This window comes from Suricata suricatta, chromosome 10 (genome assembly GCF_006229205.1).
Source record: "Suricata suricatta isolate VVHF042 chromosome 10, meerkat_22Aug2017_6uvM2_HiC, whole genome shotgun sequence".
In the NCBI taxonomy this organism is placed as follows: Eukaryota; Metazoa; Chordata; class Mammalia; order Carnivora; family Herpestidae; genus Suricata; species Suricata suricatta.
This window is the reverse complement of record NC_043709.1, coordinates 9850320-9865716: the sequence shown is the minus strand read 5'-3', so window position 1 is coordinate 9865716 and position 15397 is coordinate 9850320. Positions and strand designations below refer to the sequence as shown.

General features: G+C 59.6%; 2 protein-coding genes across 4 annotated transcripts in view; both read left to right on the top strand.

The window, feature by feature from the left end:
- Positions 1–261: 261 nt before the first annotated feature.
- Positions 262–13497, top strand: SH3BP1 (SH3 domain binding protein 1). Of its 3 annotated transcripts, XM_029954610.1 has the most exons (19): positions 262–623; positions 1855–1897; positions 2142–2246; positions 3319–3395; positions 3680–3791; positions 3894–3970; positions 4447–4591; positions 5370–5438; positions 5573–5663; positions 5952–6097; positions 7060–7171; positions 7553–7634; positions 7730–7810; positions 8953–9069; positions 9772–9869; positions 10202–10343; positions 11309–11403; positions 12182–12197; positions 13355–13497. In XM_029954610.1, the coding sequence occupies exons 1-19, from the start codon at positions 565–567 to the stop codon at positions 13476–13478; spliced, it is 1791 nt and encodes a 596-aa protein (XP_029810470.1). In that variant the 5' UTR covers positions 262–564; the 3' UTR covers positions 13479–13497. The 3 variants fall into 3 exon arrangements, with proteins under 3 accessions (XP_029810470.1, XP_029810469.1, XP_029810468.1); XM_029954609.1 differs by lacking the exon at positions 12182–12197 and having other exon boundaries at positions 3322–3395; positions 12678–13462; XM_029954608.1 differs by lacking the exon at positions 12182–12197 and having other exon boundaries at positions 565–623; positions 12678–13462.
- A 1391-nt stretch (positions 13498–14888) lies between these two features.
- Positions 14889–15397, top strand: part of PDXP (pyridoxal phosphatase) — a 4599-nt gene continuing 4090 nt past the window's right edge. The window contains exon 1 of the mRNA XM_029955416.1: positions 14889–14921. Coding sequence (XP_029811276.1) covers positions 14889–14921 — 33 coding nt within the window. The remainder of the gene's footprint in view (positions 14922–15397) is intronic.

Sequence of the window (15397 nt, the reverse complement as noted above, 5' to 3'; positions counted from 1 at the left end):
CTCTGTGCCATCAGCCATCTCCCTCTCTCTCTCTCTGCTCCTCCCCCTCTCGTGCGGTCTCTTTCTCTCTCTCAAAAATACATAAATTAAAAAAAAAAAAAAGAGGGGCGTGAAAGTTATTTCAGCCCAGGGCCTGCAGGCCTGCGGGTGGGGCAGGAACCCAGAGGCCGGCCGCGGGTGGCAGGAGCCGGCTTACCTGCTTCCCGCCACCGGGCAGGGGCGGGGCGGGGCCGGGGGCGGGGCCGCCACACAACCTGTGGACGGTCGGGAGGCGGTCCGCCCCGACAATCGCGGGGACCGGCTCGGGCGTCTGCGGGGGGCCCGGAAGCCGGGGACGAGCAAGAAAACAAACTTGGAGAGAGGAGTGACCTGGGGGCTGGGGGCGGAGCCGCGCGCGGAGGAGGAGGGAGCGAGCGGCCGCCGGAGCACGGCTGGCCCAGGAAGCGGAGAGCGCCGCCCACCCATCCGGGGAGAGAGCGACACTGCGGGCGCAGGCAGGCCGGGCCGGGGGCTGCCGGCCCTCGCCCCCCACCGTGACCCTGCGGCCCCCAGCCCGCGCCCAAGATGATGAAGAGGCAGCTGCATCGCATGCGGCAGCTGGCCCAGACGGGCAGCTTGGGACGGTGAGTGTCAACTCCCGCCTTCCCAACCCCGAGCTCACCACCCACCTCCCCACCCCCGCCCCGGACCCTAGGGGGTAAAGGGGAGGGGGGCGGGGACGGCTGGACAGCCACTCTCTGACTGGCCAGAGTCCCGCTCTTTCTCCCACCTCTCTGAATTGCCATCCCCACCTCCCGGCCGTAGCCGGAGGGCCTGGCCCTTTGGGGAAAGGGGCACCCCCACCCCTGATTGGAGCAGAGTGCAGGGAAGATCAAGGATGCTGGGTCTTCTCTGCCTCCATTAGCGTCTGTAGCAGATGATCCTCCCTGGCCTCACTTGTCCCTTCTGTACAATGGGGACAGCTAACTGTCTCTGGTTGCCTGGGGAGGGGGGGAGGGGCGATCAGGGCCCCAGACCGGGAGGGGGGGCGGGGGGGGAGGGGAGGAGACTAGGTCCCGCTGGGGAGGGGTGAGGGGCCTGCATTGTCCTGCTGTGTGCCTCTTCCCCCCCCATCCCACCGCCCACCAAGCCCCCAGGCCTCCAGCTTCTCTCTCCTGCTTCTGCTTTTCCCAGCCTCAGGTGGAAACATCCCTGGGCCTCTGTTCTCACCCCCAGCCCCCGAGCCGGTGGGGTGGAAGCCAGAAGCTTGGGGAACACCCAGGGCCTGTCCTCTCCCCTCTTCCCCCTGTGTTGAGAGTTTCCCATTCTCTGGGCCCAGGGGAGGGGACTGGGTGTCTGGAGACCTGGCTCTAGCCTTCCACTGTGCTGATGCCTGTGTGAGCATGGGCAGTCGGGCCCCCTTGCTCCAGGCCTCAGCGTCCGGTGTGTCCCTGGACAGGGACCCAGGCCCTGCCAACCACCCCAGTCCAGAGTCCTATGTGACTGACAGCCCAGGAGTGTGAGCTCGCCCACTTCCCGTTCTTGGGGCCACCCCGGCCTCCTTCTCCCCAGGGTCAGCAGAACACAGAGGCTGGGCCCTGGGGTGGCTTCCCAACCCCGTTGCCTTGAGTTTCATCCGCCCTGTCCCTCAGGACACAGCCCTGGGTGGAGGAGGAAAAAGCCATGTATCCTCTTCCCGCCCCCACGGAATGTGCTCCGACTGGGATGAGGCAGGCCGGCGGGCCACCCAGGGTGGCCTCCTGGAGGAGGGGCACTGGGAAACAATTGGGGTCCAGGTGCCGGTTGAGGGGCAGGGGGAGGCAGGGGGTTTCCTAACCCAGGCCGCCTCAGCACAAGCTCCTCCCTCCCCCACAGCACCCCAGAGACTGCCGAGTTCCTGGGGGAGGACCTGCAGCAGGTATGTGCCTGGGCCGGCCGCGGGTGGCAGGGCAGGCCCGCGCAAGCTGTCAGCAGAGGGCCCCGCGAGGACGCCATTTGGGGGGCCGGGTCGAGTCACTGCCCAAGCCGTTGGCCATGGGGTCTCCAGTAGGAGGGAAGAGAAAGGTGGTCCTGCTCTGGGAAGGAACAGGGCAGTGGGGGGTGGGGGGACAACCACCTGCTGGATCCGTAAACCCAGAGTCCCCCCCCCCACCCACATGCAGGTGGAGCAGAGGCTGGAGCCTGCCAAGAGGGCGGCCCACAATGTCCACAAACGGCTGCAGGCCTGTCTGCAAGGCCAGAGTGGGGCAGACATGGACAAGCGGGTGGTAAGTGGGGGTCCCAGGGAGGAGGGGTTTGGACGGGACACCTCTGTCCGATGGGAGAGGGAGGTCAGGGCTGGGGTCTCCCTGCTAGTCTGAGCCTGTGGCACCAAGAGGGTCCAACCGGCTCTGTCCCCTAGACCCCTCAGGCAAGGTACTGATAAGGCTCTATCTGCTTCCCATCCCGTTTTGACCCTGCCCCCATCTGCACCAGTCCCCTAAGCCATCAAAACGCCTCTGACAGCACCTGAACTTCTCTGTCCAGTTGGCCCCCAGAGTAGAGCCGAGCAGAGGGGGCCCTCTGAAGTGAGGCAGTGTGTGAGGGCTTCCTGGAGGAAGTGGCAGTTGAGCAGATCTTAATGCTCACTGGTATTAATCAACAGCCAGCATTTATAGACTGATTCCTGCTCCCCTGTTGCTAAGATGTGTTAATGCATTGCCTCACTTAATTGCTGGTGACTGACACCTCCCTAGGAGGAGGCTGCCTTTATTAGCACTTTGTACAGATGAGGAAATGAAGTCAGAGAGGTAAAGTCTTAAGGTCACACAGCTAGTAAGTGGCAAAACTGAGATTTGATTCCCGGTCTTTCCGGCCCGAGCTGGTACTCCTAGAAACTCTAAGTGGGAGGGTTTTGAGCTCGGCAGTGACTAAGTCCAGCCACATATGCCCGGGGGCGGGGGAAGGTCCCGGCTCCCAGGGTGTTCTAGTACCTCCGTTCTCCTTCCAACCTTGTCACCGTAGGCAAGTGCCATGCCTTCCGCCCTTAGTTTTCTAGTGTGTGAGGGTACTTGGTCCTTCTCTCCTGCCGGGTTGGTTGGTTTCTGGGAGGGGGAAAAGGGCACCCCTGATGGGGTGGGGTAGGGTGGCACATGGCCACAGGGAGAGGTCACCCCACCACGCCTCGTCATCATCCTGTCTCCACTCCTACCTAAGACTGTGGCCCTCCCCGTGTCCATCTTGCCCTGTCCACACCCAGTGCCTCCGTGGGGCAGAGCCAAGGAGGCTGCCATGTGCTTGGGGGGGTGGAGGGAGGCCCCACGGAGACACAGGCTCATAGCCCACCCGCCCTTCCGACAGAAGAAGCTCCCTCTCATGGCTCTGTCCACCACAATGGCCGAGAGCTTCAAGGAGCTGGACCCTGATTCCAGCATGGGGTGAGCAGGACCGGCCCCCCAGCCCTCACACGGAGATCCCAAGGCAGGGGGCGGGGGTGGGGTGGACTCTGGGCTGGGAGGGTTCCAGGTGAGGCAGGGCTGACCAGGATGGGGGTAGTGTCTTGAGCTGTGAGGGGCGGGAGGGGGGGCGCCAGCGGCCAGGTCTGGGACGGTGCTGGCTCAGCCAAGATGAAGGGGCGGGGGGTGGTAGGGAGGGAGGAGTCCCCATCAAGTGTTTCCAGCTGGGCGGGGGGGTGCTGGGCCCACCGGTGCTGTATCCACAGGAAGGCCTTAGAGATGAGCTGTGCCATTCAGAACCAGCTGGCCCGAATTCTGGCCGAGTTTGAGATGACCCTGGAGAGGGATGTCCTGCAGCCGCTCAGCAGGCTGAGTGAGGTGACCTGCCCCCTGCCCCCTCCTTCCTCCTGCCTCCCATCCCCAGCCCCACCTCCTGCCTTCCCAACCTGCTGGCCCCCTCCCTCCCATACCTGCCCCCAGGAGGAGCTGCCTGTCATCCTCAAGCACAAGAAAAGCCTGCAGAAGCTGGTGTCTGACTGGAACACCTTAAAGAGCAGGTGGGAGCCATGGTCCTGGGTGGGGTCTAGATAGCCCATAGAGGCAGCCGCAGAACCCACACCGGATCGATGTGGCAGGGCCCACTGGGTACAGTGTGTGTACTTATGCGCACATCTGGTCTTTAGGAACACATGGTGAGGTTACACGTAAGAGTTCCTCTCTGAACAATGTATGTACACATGCTTTTGTGATCTGGGGGTGGCCCCAGAGTCTGGGATAGCCATCAGTGATCCTCCAAGTTCCCAGGATAGAGGGACGTCCCCACCCTCCACTCCATAGCTGGGTGCACGCGATCATCAAGCCCACCACCAGGGGGAGCCCCTGAGCACTCAAGGCCCAGGCTAGGCGGAGGCCCCAGGGCAAGCGGGGCTATGGGACGTTCATCCATAAATGCCCAGAATCTCAGGTGGTCAGGAGACTTGGCTCTGGACACGCAATGGTGACAGTGACCACCTCACCTTGGGATCGTTGCCAGGCTCACTCAGGCAGCTAAGAACTCGAGCAGCAGTCAGGGCCTGGTTGGTGGCCCTGGCAGTTACAGCCACGCGGCCACGGCCACCAAGGTGGAGACGCTGAAGGAGGAGGAGGAGGAGCTGAAGAAGAAGGTGGAGCAGTGCAAGGTGAGCGGGCCCTTGGAGTTCCCTGGACGGGAGGGGGTGGCAAGGGCAGGTGCTGACCCCATTTCACAGTTGAGGAAACTGATGCCCGGAGAGGTGACGGGCTCACCCAAGGCCACACAGCTGGGAAGCCACAGAGCTAGGATTTGACTCCAGGCGGCCAACCTCCAAGCTGTGTGTACTCTGCCACTACCTTGTAGCCTCTGGTGTCTATACCGTACACGTCATTCCCCGGAGGTGGGGACTTGGTCTGCTCACCAGGGTCTTGGTGTGTTGCTGAATGAGCAGATGAATGACTGGTGAATAACACAAGCCATCGTGCTTGGGGTATGAGGCACAGAGATGAGGACTAGAGGCTGTAAAAGCCCCTCAAGATCCTGGGTGGCTCAGTTGGTTGTGTCTGACCTTGATTTCAGCTCAGGTCATGATCTTGCAGTTTGTGAGTTCAAGCCCTGCATCAGGCTCTGCCCTGACAGTGCAGAGCCTGCTTGGGACTCTCTCTCTCCCTCCCTCTCTCTCTCTCTCTCCCTCCGTCTCTCTCTCTGCCCATTGCCTGCATGTGCTCTCTCTCTCTCTCCCTCTCTCTAAACAAACAAACAAATATATATAAAAAAGAGTTCGAGGCGGGGTCCCCTGTGGGCTGTCCCCAAGTACAAACCTTAGCAGACAGAGGAGAGCTGGCCGGGGCCCTCCACATATAGCTTGGACAAGTCATGAACCCCTCTAGCCTCAGCTTTCCCTCCCAGCTAGGGGTGTGAGCCTTCCCCTTTCTGTCCCCAAGGACGAGTACTTGGCCGACCTATACCACTTCGCCACCAAGGAGGACACATACGCCAACTACTTCATCCACGTGAGTCCAAGAATGGGCTCCAGCCAGTGGAACTCGGGGGCGGACATGAGGGGCCACTGAGACCCCTTCAAGATGTGGGAGGGAGGGGTGTGTTCTTACAGACCCACCCTGGGGGCGCCCCCTTGTCCCCACAGCTCATGGAGATTCAAGCTGATTACCATCGCAAGTCTCTGAGCTCGCTGGACACGGCCCTGGCTGAGCTGAGGGAGAACCACAGCCAAGCAGGTGGGGACAGAGGCGGGCAGGGCCCTGCACCCCTGCCCCCAGTCCTGCTCAGGGCACATTAAGATGCTTGCACTCCATTCTGGGAGGCAGTAGGGAGCCCTGGATGAGTTCTGAGCAGATTCCTTCTGATTTGATTTGTGATTGAGGGGTCAGTCTCCTGTGTAGAGGATAGAATGAAGGGGAACAGGACAGGAGTCAGGAGACCTTGAGGATGTCTGGGGTGGGGGGAGGGCCTGGCTGCCCAGGGATGGGAGGGGCCCGGGCTGCTGATCTGTCTTGTCCCTGCAGAACCCTCCCCCTCGATGACAGCTGCCCCCTTCTTCACGGTGTATGGGGTGCCACTGGGAACCCACCTGCAAGAGCTGGGCCGGGACATCGCCCTGCCCATCGAGGCTTGTGTCATGATGCTGCTTTCTGAGGGCATGAAGGAAGAGGTGGGGACCCGGGGACAGGGGGAAGGTCGGGAAGGGACACCGGGGCCCTTGCTGTGCGCCGCAGCTCCCACGTGCTGCTGGTGCTGGTGCTGTAATCCTGCCATGACAGCACAAGGTCCCTGTGAGGCCACAGCCTCCTGTTCCCAGAGTGACACCGTCACCCACTCGGCGATGTTCATGGGGCAGCCATTGCCCTGGAAACCCTTTCTGCGTCTTGCTCCATTTAGTTATCCCCAAAACCCTGGGAAGGAGCCTTCACCGGCTCCATTTTGCAATGGAGATGGAGGTCAAGAGGACAGCGTGCCCAGTGGCACGCAAGAAGGTGGCAGTAAAGCTAGGGACCTCTATGCAGTCACTGCCACGTGCCACCCTCATCCGTCCTGTGCACCTTGTGGGCGCTAGTCCTTTGGCTCCTGTCCTGAGGACAGACCCTTAGAGGCAGAACCTACTCACGGACCTACCTGGGCTTTTTTTAATGTTTTATTTTTATTTTTGAGAGAGAGACAGTGTGAACAAGGGAGGGTCAGAGAGAGAGGGAGACACAATCCAAAGACAGGCCCCAGGCTCTGAGCTACCTGTCAGCACAGAGCCTGACATGGGGCTCAAACCCACGAACCGTGAGATCATGACCTGAGCTGAAGCTGGACGCTTAACCGACTGAGCCACCCGGCGCCCTCCAAGGCTTGGGCTTCTTGCTGCAGCTGCACTGGGCCTCCTTTCTCCCTTCCATTCCCGGTCCGACGCCTGTCCCCGCACCACTCTCTGCGCTGCTCCTGAACTTCCCACTTTGCGCCAAATCCTAGACCTCGGGAGTTGAGGGCGGCCATGCACTCTGTGGTCCCCACTCCACTCATCAGATCGGGTGGGGACACAGGCCCAGCGAGTGAGCCAGGACCTCCCAGCCAGGGTGCCCTCCCCTGCGGCCCCTCTGTGACCCGCACCCGTTTCCTCTCGCACCCCAGGGCCTCTTCCGTCTGGCCGCCGGAGCCTCGGTGCTAAAGCGCCTCAAGCAGACCATGGCCTTGGACCCGCGTGGCCTGCAGGAGTTCTCCTCCGACCCCCATGCCGTGGCAGGTGCCTGCCCCAAGGGGCCCCCAGAGGAGGGCCTTCCCCCCCAGTCCCTTCCCCGCAACTGCCTGAAATGCTCCTGTGACAGTTTGTGTAAGGGCCTGATTATCTGCTGCGGAGCCACCTCAGGGCACGTAGGGGTCCTTAAAGGGGGCCCCCGTGATGAGGATGAGTCCCCTGAAGTGTACGCAGTTTTCTGGGAACAGGTCCACCAGCCTTGACCACTGTCTCACCAAGGCCCATGGCCCAAAGAAATGATCAGATCCAGACACATTAGTGTGAACAAGGGCCTGGTTCCTTACAAAGGGAGAAAGCTGGGCACGGGGGTTGAGGTGGGGGCGTGGGGGGCTGTGTCTGAGGGCGCCCCCCCTACCACCACCACTTCAGGTGCCCTCAAGTCCTATCTGCGGGAGCTGCCAGAGCCCCTGATGACCTTTGACCTCTATGACGATTGGATGAAGGCAGCCAGGTGAGGTTGGGGGGGCTGGGGAGGGCGGGGCCGCTGAGGTGGGGCCCCAGGGCCCTGGACTGGCTCACCAGGTCTCTCCCACTCCCCACCCCCAGTCTGAAGGAGCCAGGAGCCAGGCTGGAGGCCCTCCAGGAAGCGTGTGGCCGCCTACCCCAAAACAACCTCAACAACCTCAGGTGAGCCCAAGGCCACCCCCTCGTCCTAAGCCGTATCTCTGAAACCACAGCCGAAACGTTCTAGGCCTATTTTCCATACTAGACATTGAGCCAAACACACACCTCGAACCTCTGAAGCCACACCAACGGGCTTCAGATTTCCACTGCTGCCACCGTGTGGTCCCAGGAAGGTGACTGGACCACTCTGTGCCTCAGTGCCCTCATCTGGAAAATGCAGAGCAGAGCAGGCCCTGCCCCGCATGGTGGCTGGGAAATTGTCAGCTTAGCTCCGTGCCTGACGCATACGTGGTGCCCAGTGGGTCAGCTAACTTAACTCTTAAAACAGTTTTAGGGGAGTCTGGATGATTCAGTCGGGGGAGCGTCTGACTCTCGATCTTGCTCAGGTCACCATCGCACAGTTTGTCGGATCGAGCCCCATGTCCGGCTCTGTGCTGGCAGCTCCGAGCCTGCTTGGGACTCTCTCTCTTCCTCTCTGTCTGCCCCTTACCTGCTCGTGCTCTGTTTCTCCAAAAGTTAATAAATAGAACATTTTAAAAAATTGTTTAGGGGGCGCCTGGGTGGCTTAGTCGGTTAAGCCTTTGGCTTCAGCTCAGGTCAGATCTCACGTTCGTGGGTTTGAGCCCCACGTCAGGCTCTGTGCTGACAGCTGGCTCAGAGCCTGGAGCCTGCTTCCGGTTCTGTGTCTCCTCTCTCTGATCCTTGCCCTCTCATGCTCTGTCTCTCTCTGTATCAAAAATAAATAAAACATTTAAAAAAAATTTTTTTTAATTGTTTAGGGGCGCCTGGGTGGCTCAGTCACTTAAGCCTCTGACTTTCGCTCAGGGCATGATCTCACAGTTCATGAGTTTGAGCTCCACATCAGGCTCTGTGCTGATGGCTCAGAGCCCGAGGTCTGCTTCAGATTCTGTGTCTCCCTCTCTCTCTGCCCCCTCCCTTGCCCACAGGCTGTGTGTGTCTCTCTCTCAAAAATAAATATGGATTAAAAAAAATTTTTTTTAATTTGTTGAAACCATTCCATGGGGTACCTTCGCCACGCTTTGGAAACCCCAGGCTGAGAAATTCTCAGGCCTCAGGAGCATCACTGGGTGTTCATGGGCCAAAGATGCCCTGTCCCTGGCCAAGCCCACCTTCTGCCTCCCCAGGTACCTGATGAAGTTCCTGGCACGGCTGGCGGAGGAGCAGGAGGTGAATAAGATGACGCCCAGTAATATCGCCATCGTCCTGGGGCCCAACCTGCTGTGGCCTCCCGAGAAAGAAGGGTGAGGGGCTGCAGGTTGTGGGAAGGGGGCAATCCCCACCCCAACCACCTGCTGCTTATTTTTCCCCCCGGGGCCTCAGTTTTCCCCATCCCTGGAGTGGGTCGAGCAGCTCCTATTCTGAAGGCTGCCGAAGGGAACAAGAACCCCACTGGGCTTTGGAGATCGGCATTCTGGGTGATAGTGGTGGGGGGGCACCTGGAAGGCTGGGAACCCAGAGATTTAGTTCTCGCCCCATGTCTCGACCTTCCACCAATGCCTCAGGAAGCCCACCCCCCGGAGCTCTATTTCTTCACCTGTAAATTGGAGAGAAACGATACAAACTCGGAGGGGATTTGCTTGGGGGATTAGATGAGAAAATGGAGAAACGTATTATGAACTGTAAGGGGCCGTGCTGTGTGAGGGGTCATTATACCTCACCTGGCTGTGATGGCAAAACGATGCCATCCGCAAGCTGAGGACAGTTACTTGGAAGAGGCAGCCTAGATCCGAGAACTACGGGGAAAAGGGGACAGTCCCTGATGAGTGATGCCTGTTGTGGGTGAAGGAAGGGGAACCTGTGGCACATGGGTGACACATTTGCCCTCCACTGTGGGTCACTGAGCTTTCTGGGAACAGGCATTCGATGTGATTGGGCCACGCAGAGACGGGGTCCCTAAAAGTTTGCAAAATGGGTGGCTCACTTCCGCTCCTTTTTGGCCCCAGGGACCAGGCCCAGCTGGACGCAGCCTCAGTGTCCTCCATCCAGGTGGTGGGCGTGGTCGAGGCTCTGATACAGAACGCGGACACCCTCTTCCCTGGAGGTAAAGCTCCTGTCTCTGTGAACGTGTCCCTTTGTGCCCTCCCCTGCCCAGCTGGGTGCCCTCCAGACACACCTTCCGTCCCTGGCGGCATCATTACGAGGCCTCGAGCAAAGTGCTTCTCTGCTCTGAGCCTCACGGGCTCATCTGTAAAATGGGGGTGATCTGCCTGCCTCGTGGGCTTGTTGTGAGGCTCACGTGGGAATAGGGAGGTGATACGTGGTCCAGATGATGTTAGGTAGGGCGGGGGGCGGGGGGGGGGGCGCAGGAAGCAGCTGAGGCGGGAAGGCTGGTGGAGGTTCGGGCAGCCAAGACCTGCTTCCTTCTGTCTGCAGACATCAACTTCAATGTGTCAGGCCTGTTCTCGGCCCCTGACCCCCAGGACAAGGTCAGCAGCAGGCCAGCCTCTGAGGGGCTTCTAATGGTCGCTATGCCCACACCAGCCCCTGCCCCGGCCTCAGCGGCTTCCAAGGAAAGGTAAGGACTGACGGAAATGAAGGACCCCCATCTCTGCCCCAAGATATCCAGCTTGAGGCCCGATTTCCGGGCTTCCAACAGCGTCTTAGGAAATATAATTATTGTATTTTCCATCCCAAATACCAGTATTCCTCATGTGGAGTGGATGGGGCCGTATTCCTCTCAGCCTCCAGTGTGTCCCCTCGCTCATCATATGGCTGTTTACTGAGCACCTACTATGTGCCAGGCGCTGTTTTAGGCCCTGGGGATTTAGGGAACTAGGGAGCGGGTCAACTGGAACTGGTAAATACCTTCCAGTCCTCTCGCTGATCCTTCAGATGCCCGTGGTACCATGTGGTCTCCATCCATCCGAAGCAGGCATCATCCCCTCATCCCACAGCCAAACCTTGACCTTCCTCAGATGAGCAAGCCAGACAGATGCTGCCCTTAGAGCTTGCTTTCCTAGGGCTGGGGAGAGAGAGCCGGCAAGTACACCGATAAATGGGGACTTTCAGGCAGTGAGACGTGCCCTTATAGGAAAAAAGAGCAAGTTAGGAGGAGGGAAGGGGGAGCTGCTCTAGCCCGGGGATCGGGAAAGCCTCCCTAAGGAAGAGACAACTGAGCAGAGGCCTAGAGGAAACCAGGAACGAGCCACGGCCTTCCCTTCTGTTTCTTGTCCGTTCTCTGGCTTCTAGTGGCTGGAACATTCAGTGAAGGTCACATGGAGGCTGAGGGCTGAGGCCCTGCTTTCTGCCTGCCATCCTGGCCCATGGGGACCCACCGTCACAGTGTCACATGGAAGCCAGGGGCTCAGTGGACACAAACTCTGGCCAATGCCAGAAGTATCTTCTTGGGGCAGAGCGGGGGTGGGCAGGGACAAGTCCTGGGAGAGTCCAAATTAAGCCTGTCGCCTTGGGAGTCTCCCCAAGATTCCAGACTTCCAGGAGATGGCCAAGCCTGACCCTGACCTTCGCCTTCTTTCATAGGACAGAGTCCGAGGCACCCCCCAGACCAGCCTCTCCCAAGGTCAGTAGGAGCCCCTCGGAGGCAACCACACCGGTGGAGGACATGGCTCGGAAGAGTAAGTTGGCCCCGGCGGGGGTGGGGGGAAGGGTGGAGAGGAGGGCGGGCAAGGGTGGCTATGAGTTTACCTTTGCTGCTTGACGCTCTGGGTTCAGATCCCAGGGCTATGACCTTGGGCAGGTGACTTCACCTGTCTGCCCCCTCAGCGTCCTCCTCCGTGTAATGAAACAGTAACCACACCTACCCCGCAGGGCTGTTTGGCAAATTAAATGGTACTGCCTGGCAGGTAGGCAGCACCCCATAAGCGCTCTGTAAAGATTAGCCATCATGAGCATCCGGGGGCTGTGGAATCTAGCCCCTCCAGAAGTCCAGAGATCAGAGGGAAGAGGTAGAATGGAGGCTTGAAAAGGTTGGTGGGCTGGTGGTGGAGACAACTCAGGGCTCCTCTGAGCCCCTTTGGTGCACTCACCTGTTGACTTGGCATAAAGCCCAGCAGATGAGAAGGCGCAGGCTCAGATGAGGAGTGACTGGCAGTGATCGGGACACGGGAGGACCCAGCCATCCAAGGAGGCCCTGGAGTTTTCTCCCTGGGGGTACAGTGTAGAGCCAGGAGTAGCGGAAGCAGCTCCAGGACTCCCTGGACCAACATGGGGTGGACAGGTCACACAGGGACCTTCCTGGAAGAGGAGGCATCCAGCCACCATTCTTGGATGGGGGCAAGTGGGATGTGTGTTCACCAGAGCACAGCACCTCAAGTCCCCGAAGGTCTTTGTGTCAGCCCTGGGGGGGTGGGGGGCTCCAGGCTTTCATCCCACCTCAACGATAAGGAAATTGAGGCCCCAAGGGGGACAGGTGATTTGTCCAAAGCCCACAGTGGGTGGAGGCCGGGCTAGGATCAGAGTCAGCCGCCTCATGAGATGGGGAACCGGGCAGCAGGACCTCTGAAAACCTGGGTAGGCGGCTCTGGTGGCTCCTGAGAGGTGAGAGAGACCCTAATCTGTGCCCAGCACTGGGCAAGCCAGCCTCTTTTACGTTCCAGCCAGGGAGTCAAGCAGAATAAAAACGGACACGGTCATTTCGGAGGGCAGCAGGTCCCGCGAAGAAAATACAACAGGAAAATATGACAGTAACTGGAGCAGGGCAGGGGAAGGGGTGCTCTAGCCGAGAAGGTGAAGGGACACAGAGGGAGGCCTAGGTGATGAGTGGCCAGCGGTGGAAACCGTGTTCCTGGCAAAAGGAATGGCAGATACAAAGGTCCTGAGGTGGCCTGGAGCTTGGGGAATTTGCCGCAGGCGACGTGGATGCCTAACTGCCCCTGTCATTCTTCCACAGCGAAGCGCCCAGCGCCAGCCCGGCCCACCATGCCGCCCCCCCAGGTCTCCAGCACCCGCTCCTCCCCTCCAGCCCCACCCCCGCCCCCTGGCTCTGGCAGCCCTGTGACCCCCCAGGCTCTGCCCCGCCGTCTGGTAGGCAGCAGCCTCCGGGCCCCCACGGTGCCACCCCCATTGCCCCCCAACCTCCCTCAGCCCGCCCGACGCCAGAGCCGGCGTTCACCAGCCTCTCCCAGCCCGGCTTCTCCCGGGCCGGCCTCCCCCAGTGCAGTCTCTCTGAACGCACCTGTGCCAGTGGATCTGGGCGTGGCCACAGAGGAGGGCGTGGCCTCTGAGGTTGTGGGTGGGGCCTCCACTCCACCGGCCATACCCCCTCAACCCCGGCCCAGGAGCCTGGCCTCCGAGACCGACTGAGCTGGGCGGTTCCTCCGCCACCGCCCTCAGCACCTCCTCCCTCCCACCTGTCCGCCCTGCACACAGCCCTCGCCCTTCCCAGGGGTGGGGCCTTCCAGCCTCTGCCTACAAGTGCCTCGGTGCCCGCTGGGTCGGCCCCCATGGCAGGGAGGACTCTGGATAGTCCTCCACGTCCAGACCTTTTCCTCCTGAATCCACCCTGGGCTTGGGGGGCCCCTCACCCAACTCTCAGCTCTCTGGCTCTCTGGCAGGGTCCCAAGGGAGCCGCCGGAAGGAAGGAGGGGCCTGCCTGCTCCGACAGGACTTTTATTTTTCTCTTGCCAACATATTTTTTGTAAGGCTGGTAAATAAATTATTTTGGACAAAACTGGAGCAGCTGCCCAAATGATAGTTGGGTTTTTTTTTTTCTGCCCTCCAAATAAAGAAGCCACTTTCATAAAGGGGAAGATATTTCCTGTTCTTTGCCTCCTTTCTTTCTCTTCCTGTCTGAAATAATAATAGCCAGCGTTCTGAGCTCTCACTCTGGGCTGTACACTGCTTTTCCGTGCATGGTTTCCATCGAATCCTCTCCCAGGGAAATGAATCCCATTACCTTTTACAGGTTACAGAGACAGGCTCAGAAAGCGAGGCTAGGGTTCCAGTTTCCCCATCCAGGAACCAGTACAGCAATTTCCACCCCAAGGAGCGCTGTTCTGAGGATGGGACATTCCCGTAAAGACCAAAGTGTCACCCTTGCACACAGAAGGGCCCTATAAGCATTGGCTGCTGTGGATGCCAAGCCCCCCACCCCCTGGTGTTCTCAGACAGGCAGGAAAGGCTCCCTCACAGAGCACGGTTGGCTCCGGTTGGCTCCGTCTGCAAACCACTGAGGCTGCCCCTTGCTGCACCTTGAGCCAGGATCCTGACTCAGCCCAACTCCCAGGGAGCTCCTGGGAACAGACAGGCAGGAGGGCCGACGATCAGAATCAAGTGTGAGGGCACTCGGAGGCCATGTTAAACCAGTGAGGGTCTGACCTATAACCCAGACTCATGTGTTTGTGGGTGGAGGGCACAGGAAGGCTTCGTGGAAGAGGTGATTCCAAGAGGGGTCTTTTAGGAGTTGACCAGGTGAAAAGGGTAGAAGGAAGAACATACCAAGCTAAGGAGACTACCTAAGACAGGAGCAAAAGGCCAGAGTCGTGGGAAACAGAGATTGTCTGAATCTCAGAGAGGGTTGACAGGATGTGGTTTTTCCCAGGTCTTTGGAGCCCCCGTTGCTCCTGGAGGTCGGGTCTTCGGAACCTTCTCAGAGGTTAGCAGACAACTTGGAATTTTGACACGTGCCTTCCCCAGGGGAGACCGAGGCAGCTAAGTCAAACCATCCCTGCCCCCAAGCAACTGGCTACTGTGGCTCTGGCTCCTTGTCTCCCCAGGGTGCTTAGTGACAGGCGCCCTCTAGCAGCCTGGTGACCCAATGCCTCTCCATCCTGGCCTCGCAAGACAACCACGATGTCATTAAAAAAAAAAAAAAAAAAAGTCTCGGGCCCCACCCAATTAAGTCAGGATCTCTGGGGTGCTGCCTCGCTTTGGTATTTTTAAAAAGCACTTGTCAAAGTCACCGAGTCTTACATGTAAGAGCTGCACATCTTACTTGTATGTAAATTAAATCTCAAAATACATGTTCCCCAGGGGACTCTACCAGCCAGCCTCGAGAACGACCGGTTTAGGCCAAGGGCCCCAGCGCTCGAGAAGACACTAAGCGCCTCTCTCCTATCATACCCACAAGCTTCCCCGGACTTTGCTCAGAACCGGGGCGTCCATGGTTCAGAGGGCGAGGATTTCTGACCCAAAGGCAACATCCCCCTTAGCATCGGGTTTCCTCCTAGCAACCACCCCTCTTAAGCTTCTGATTGGCTGGGGAACGGAAGCGCTACTCTTCGCTCCAGATTTTCTATCCGTAACTCTTTATTGGCCGAGAAGAACGTCAGTCTATCCTTTCAAAGGCGAGTCGGGGGTGAAACTCCGCGGCAAGTGGCCTAGCAGAGCTAGGGGTAGAGGCGAGGGACCAGGCTAGGTCTTCATTGGTCCCCTCCCCTCCGCCGCGGCCACGATTCACCCCATTCTCCAGGCTCTGTTAGCGGGGAGTCTCGCTCCCTCCGAGGTCCTTGCCCCCATTGGTCTGCGGCCCAGGCCGCGACTCCGCCCCCCGGCCCTTCCCGCGTGCGGATTGGCGGTTACGGGGAAGGGGGCGGGCTGCGGGCGGGCGCGCCGAGCCAGCCGAGGGAGAGAGGGGCGGCGTGCGGGCGTGCGGGCGTGCGGGCGGCCAGC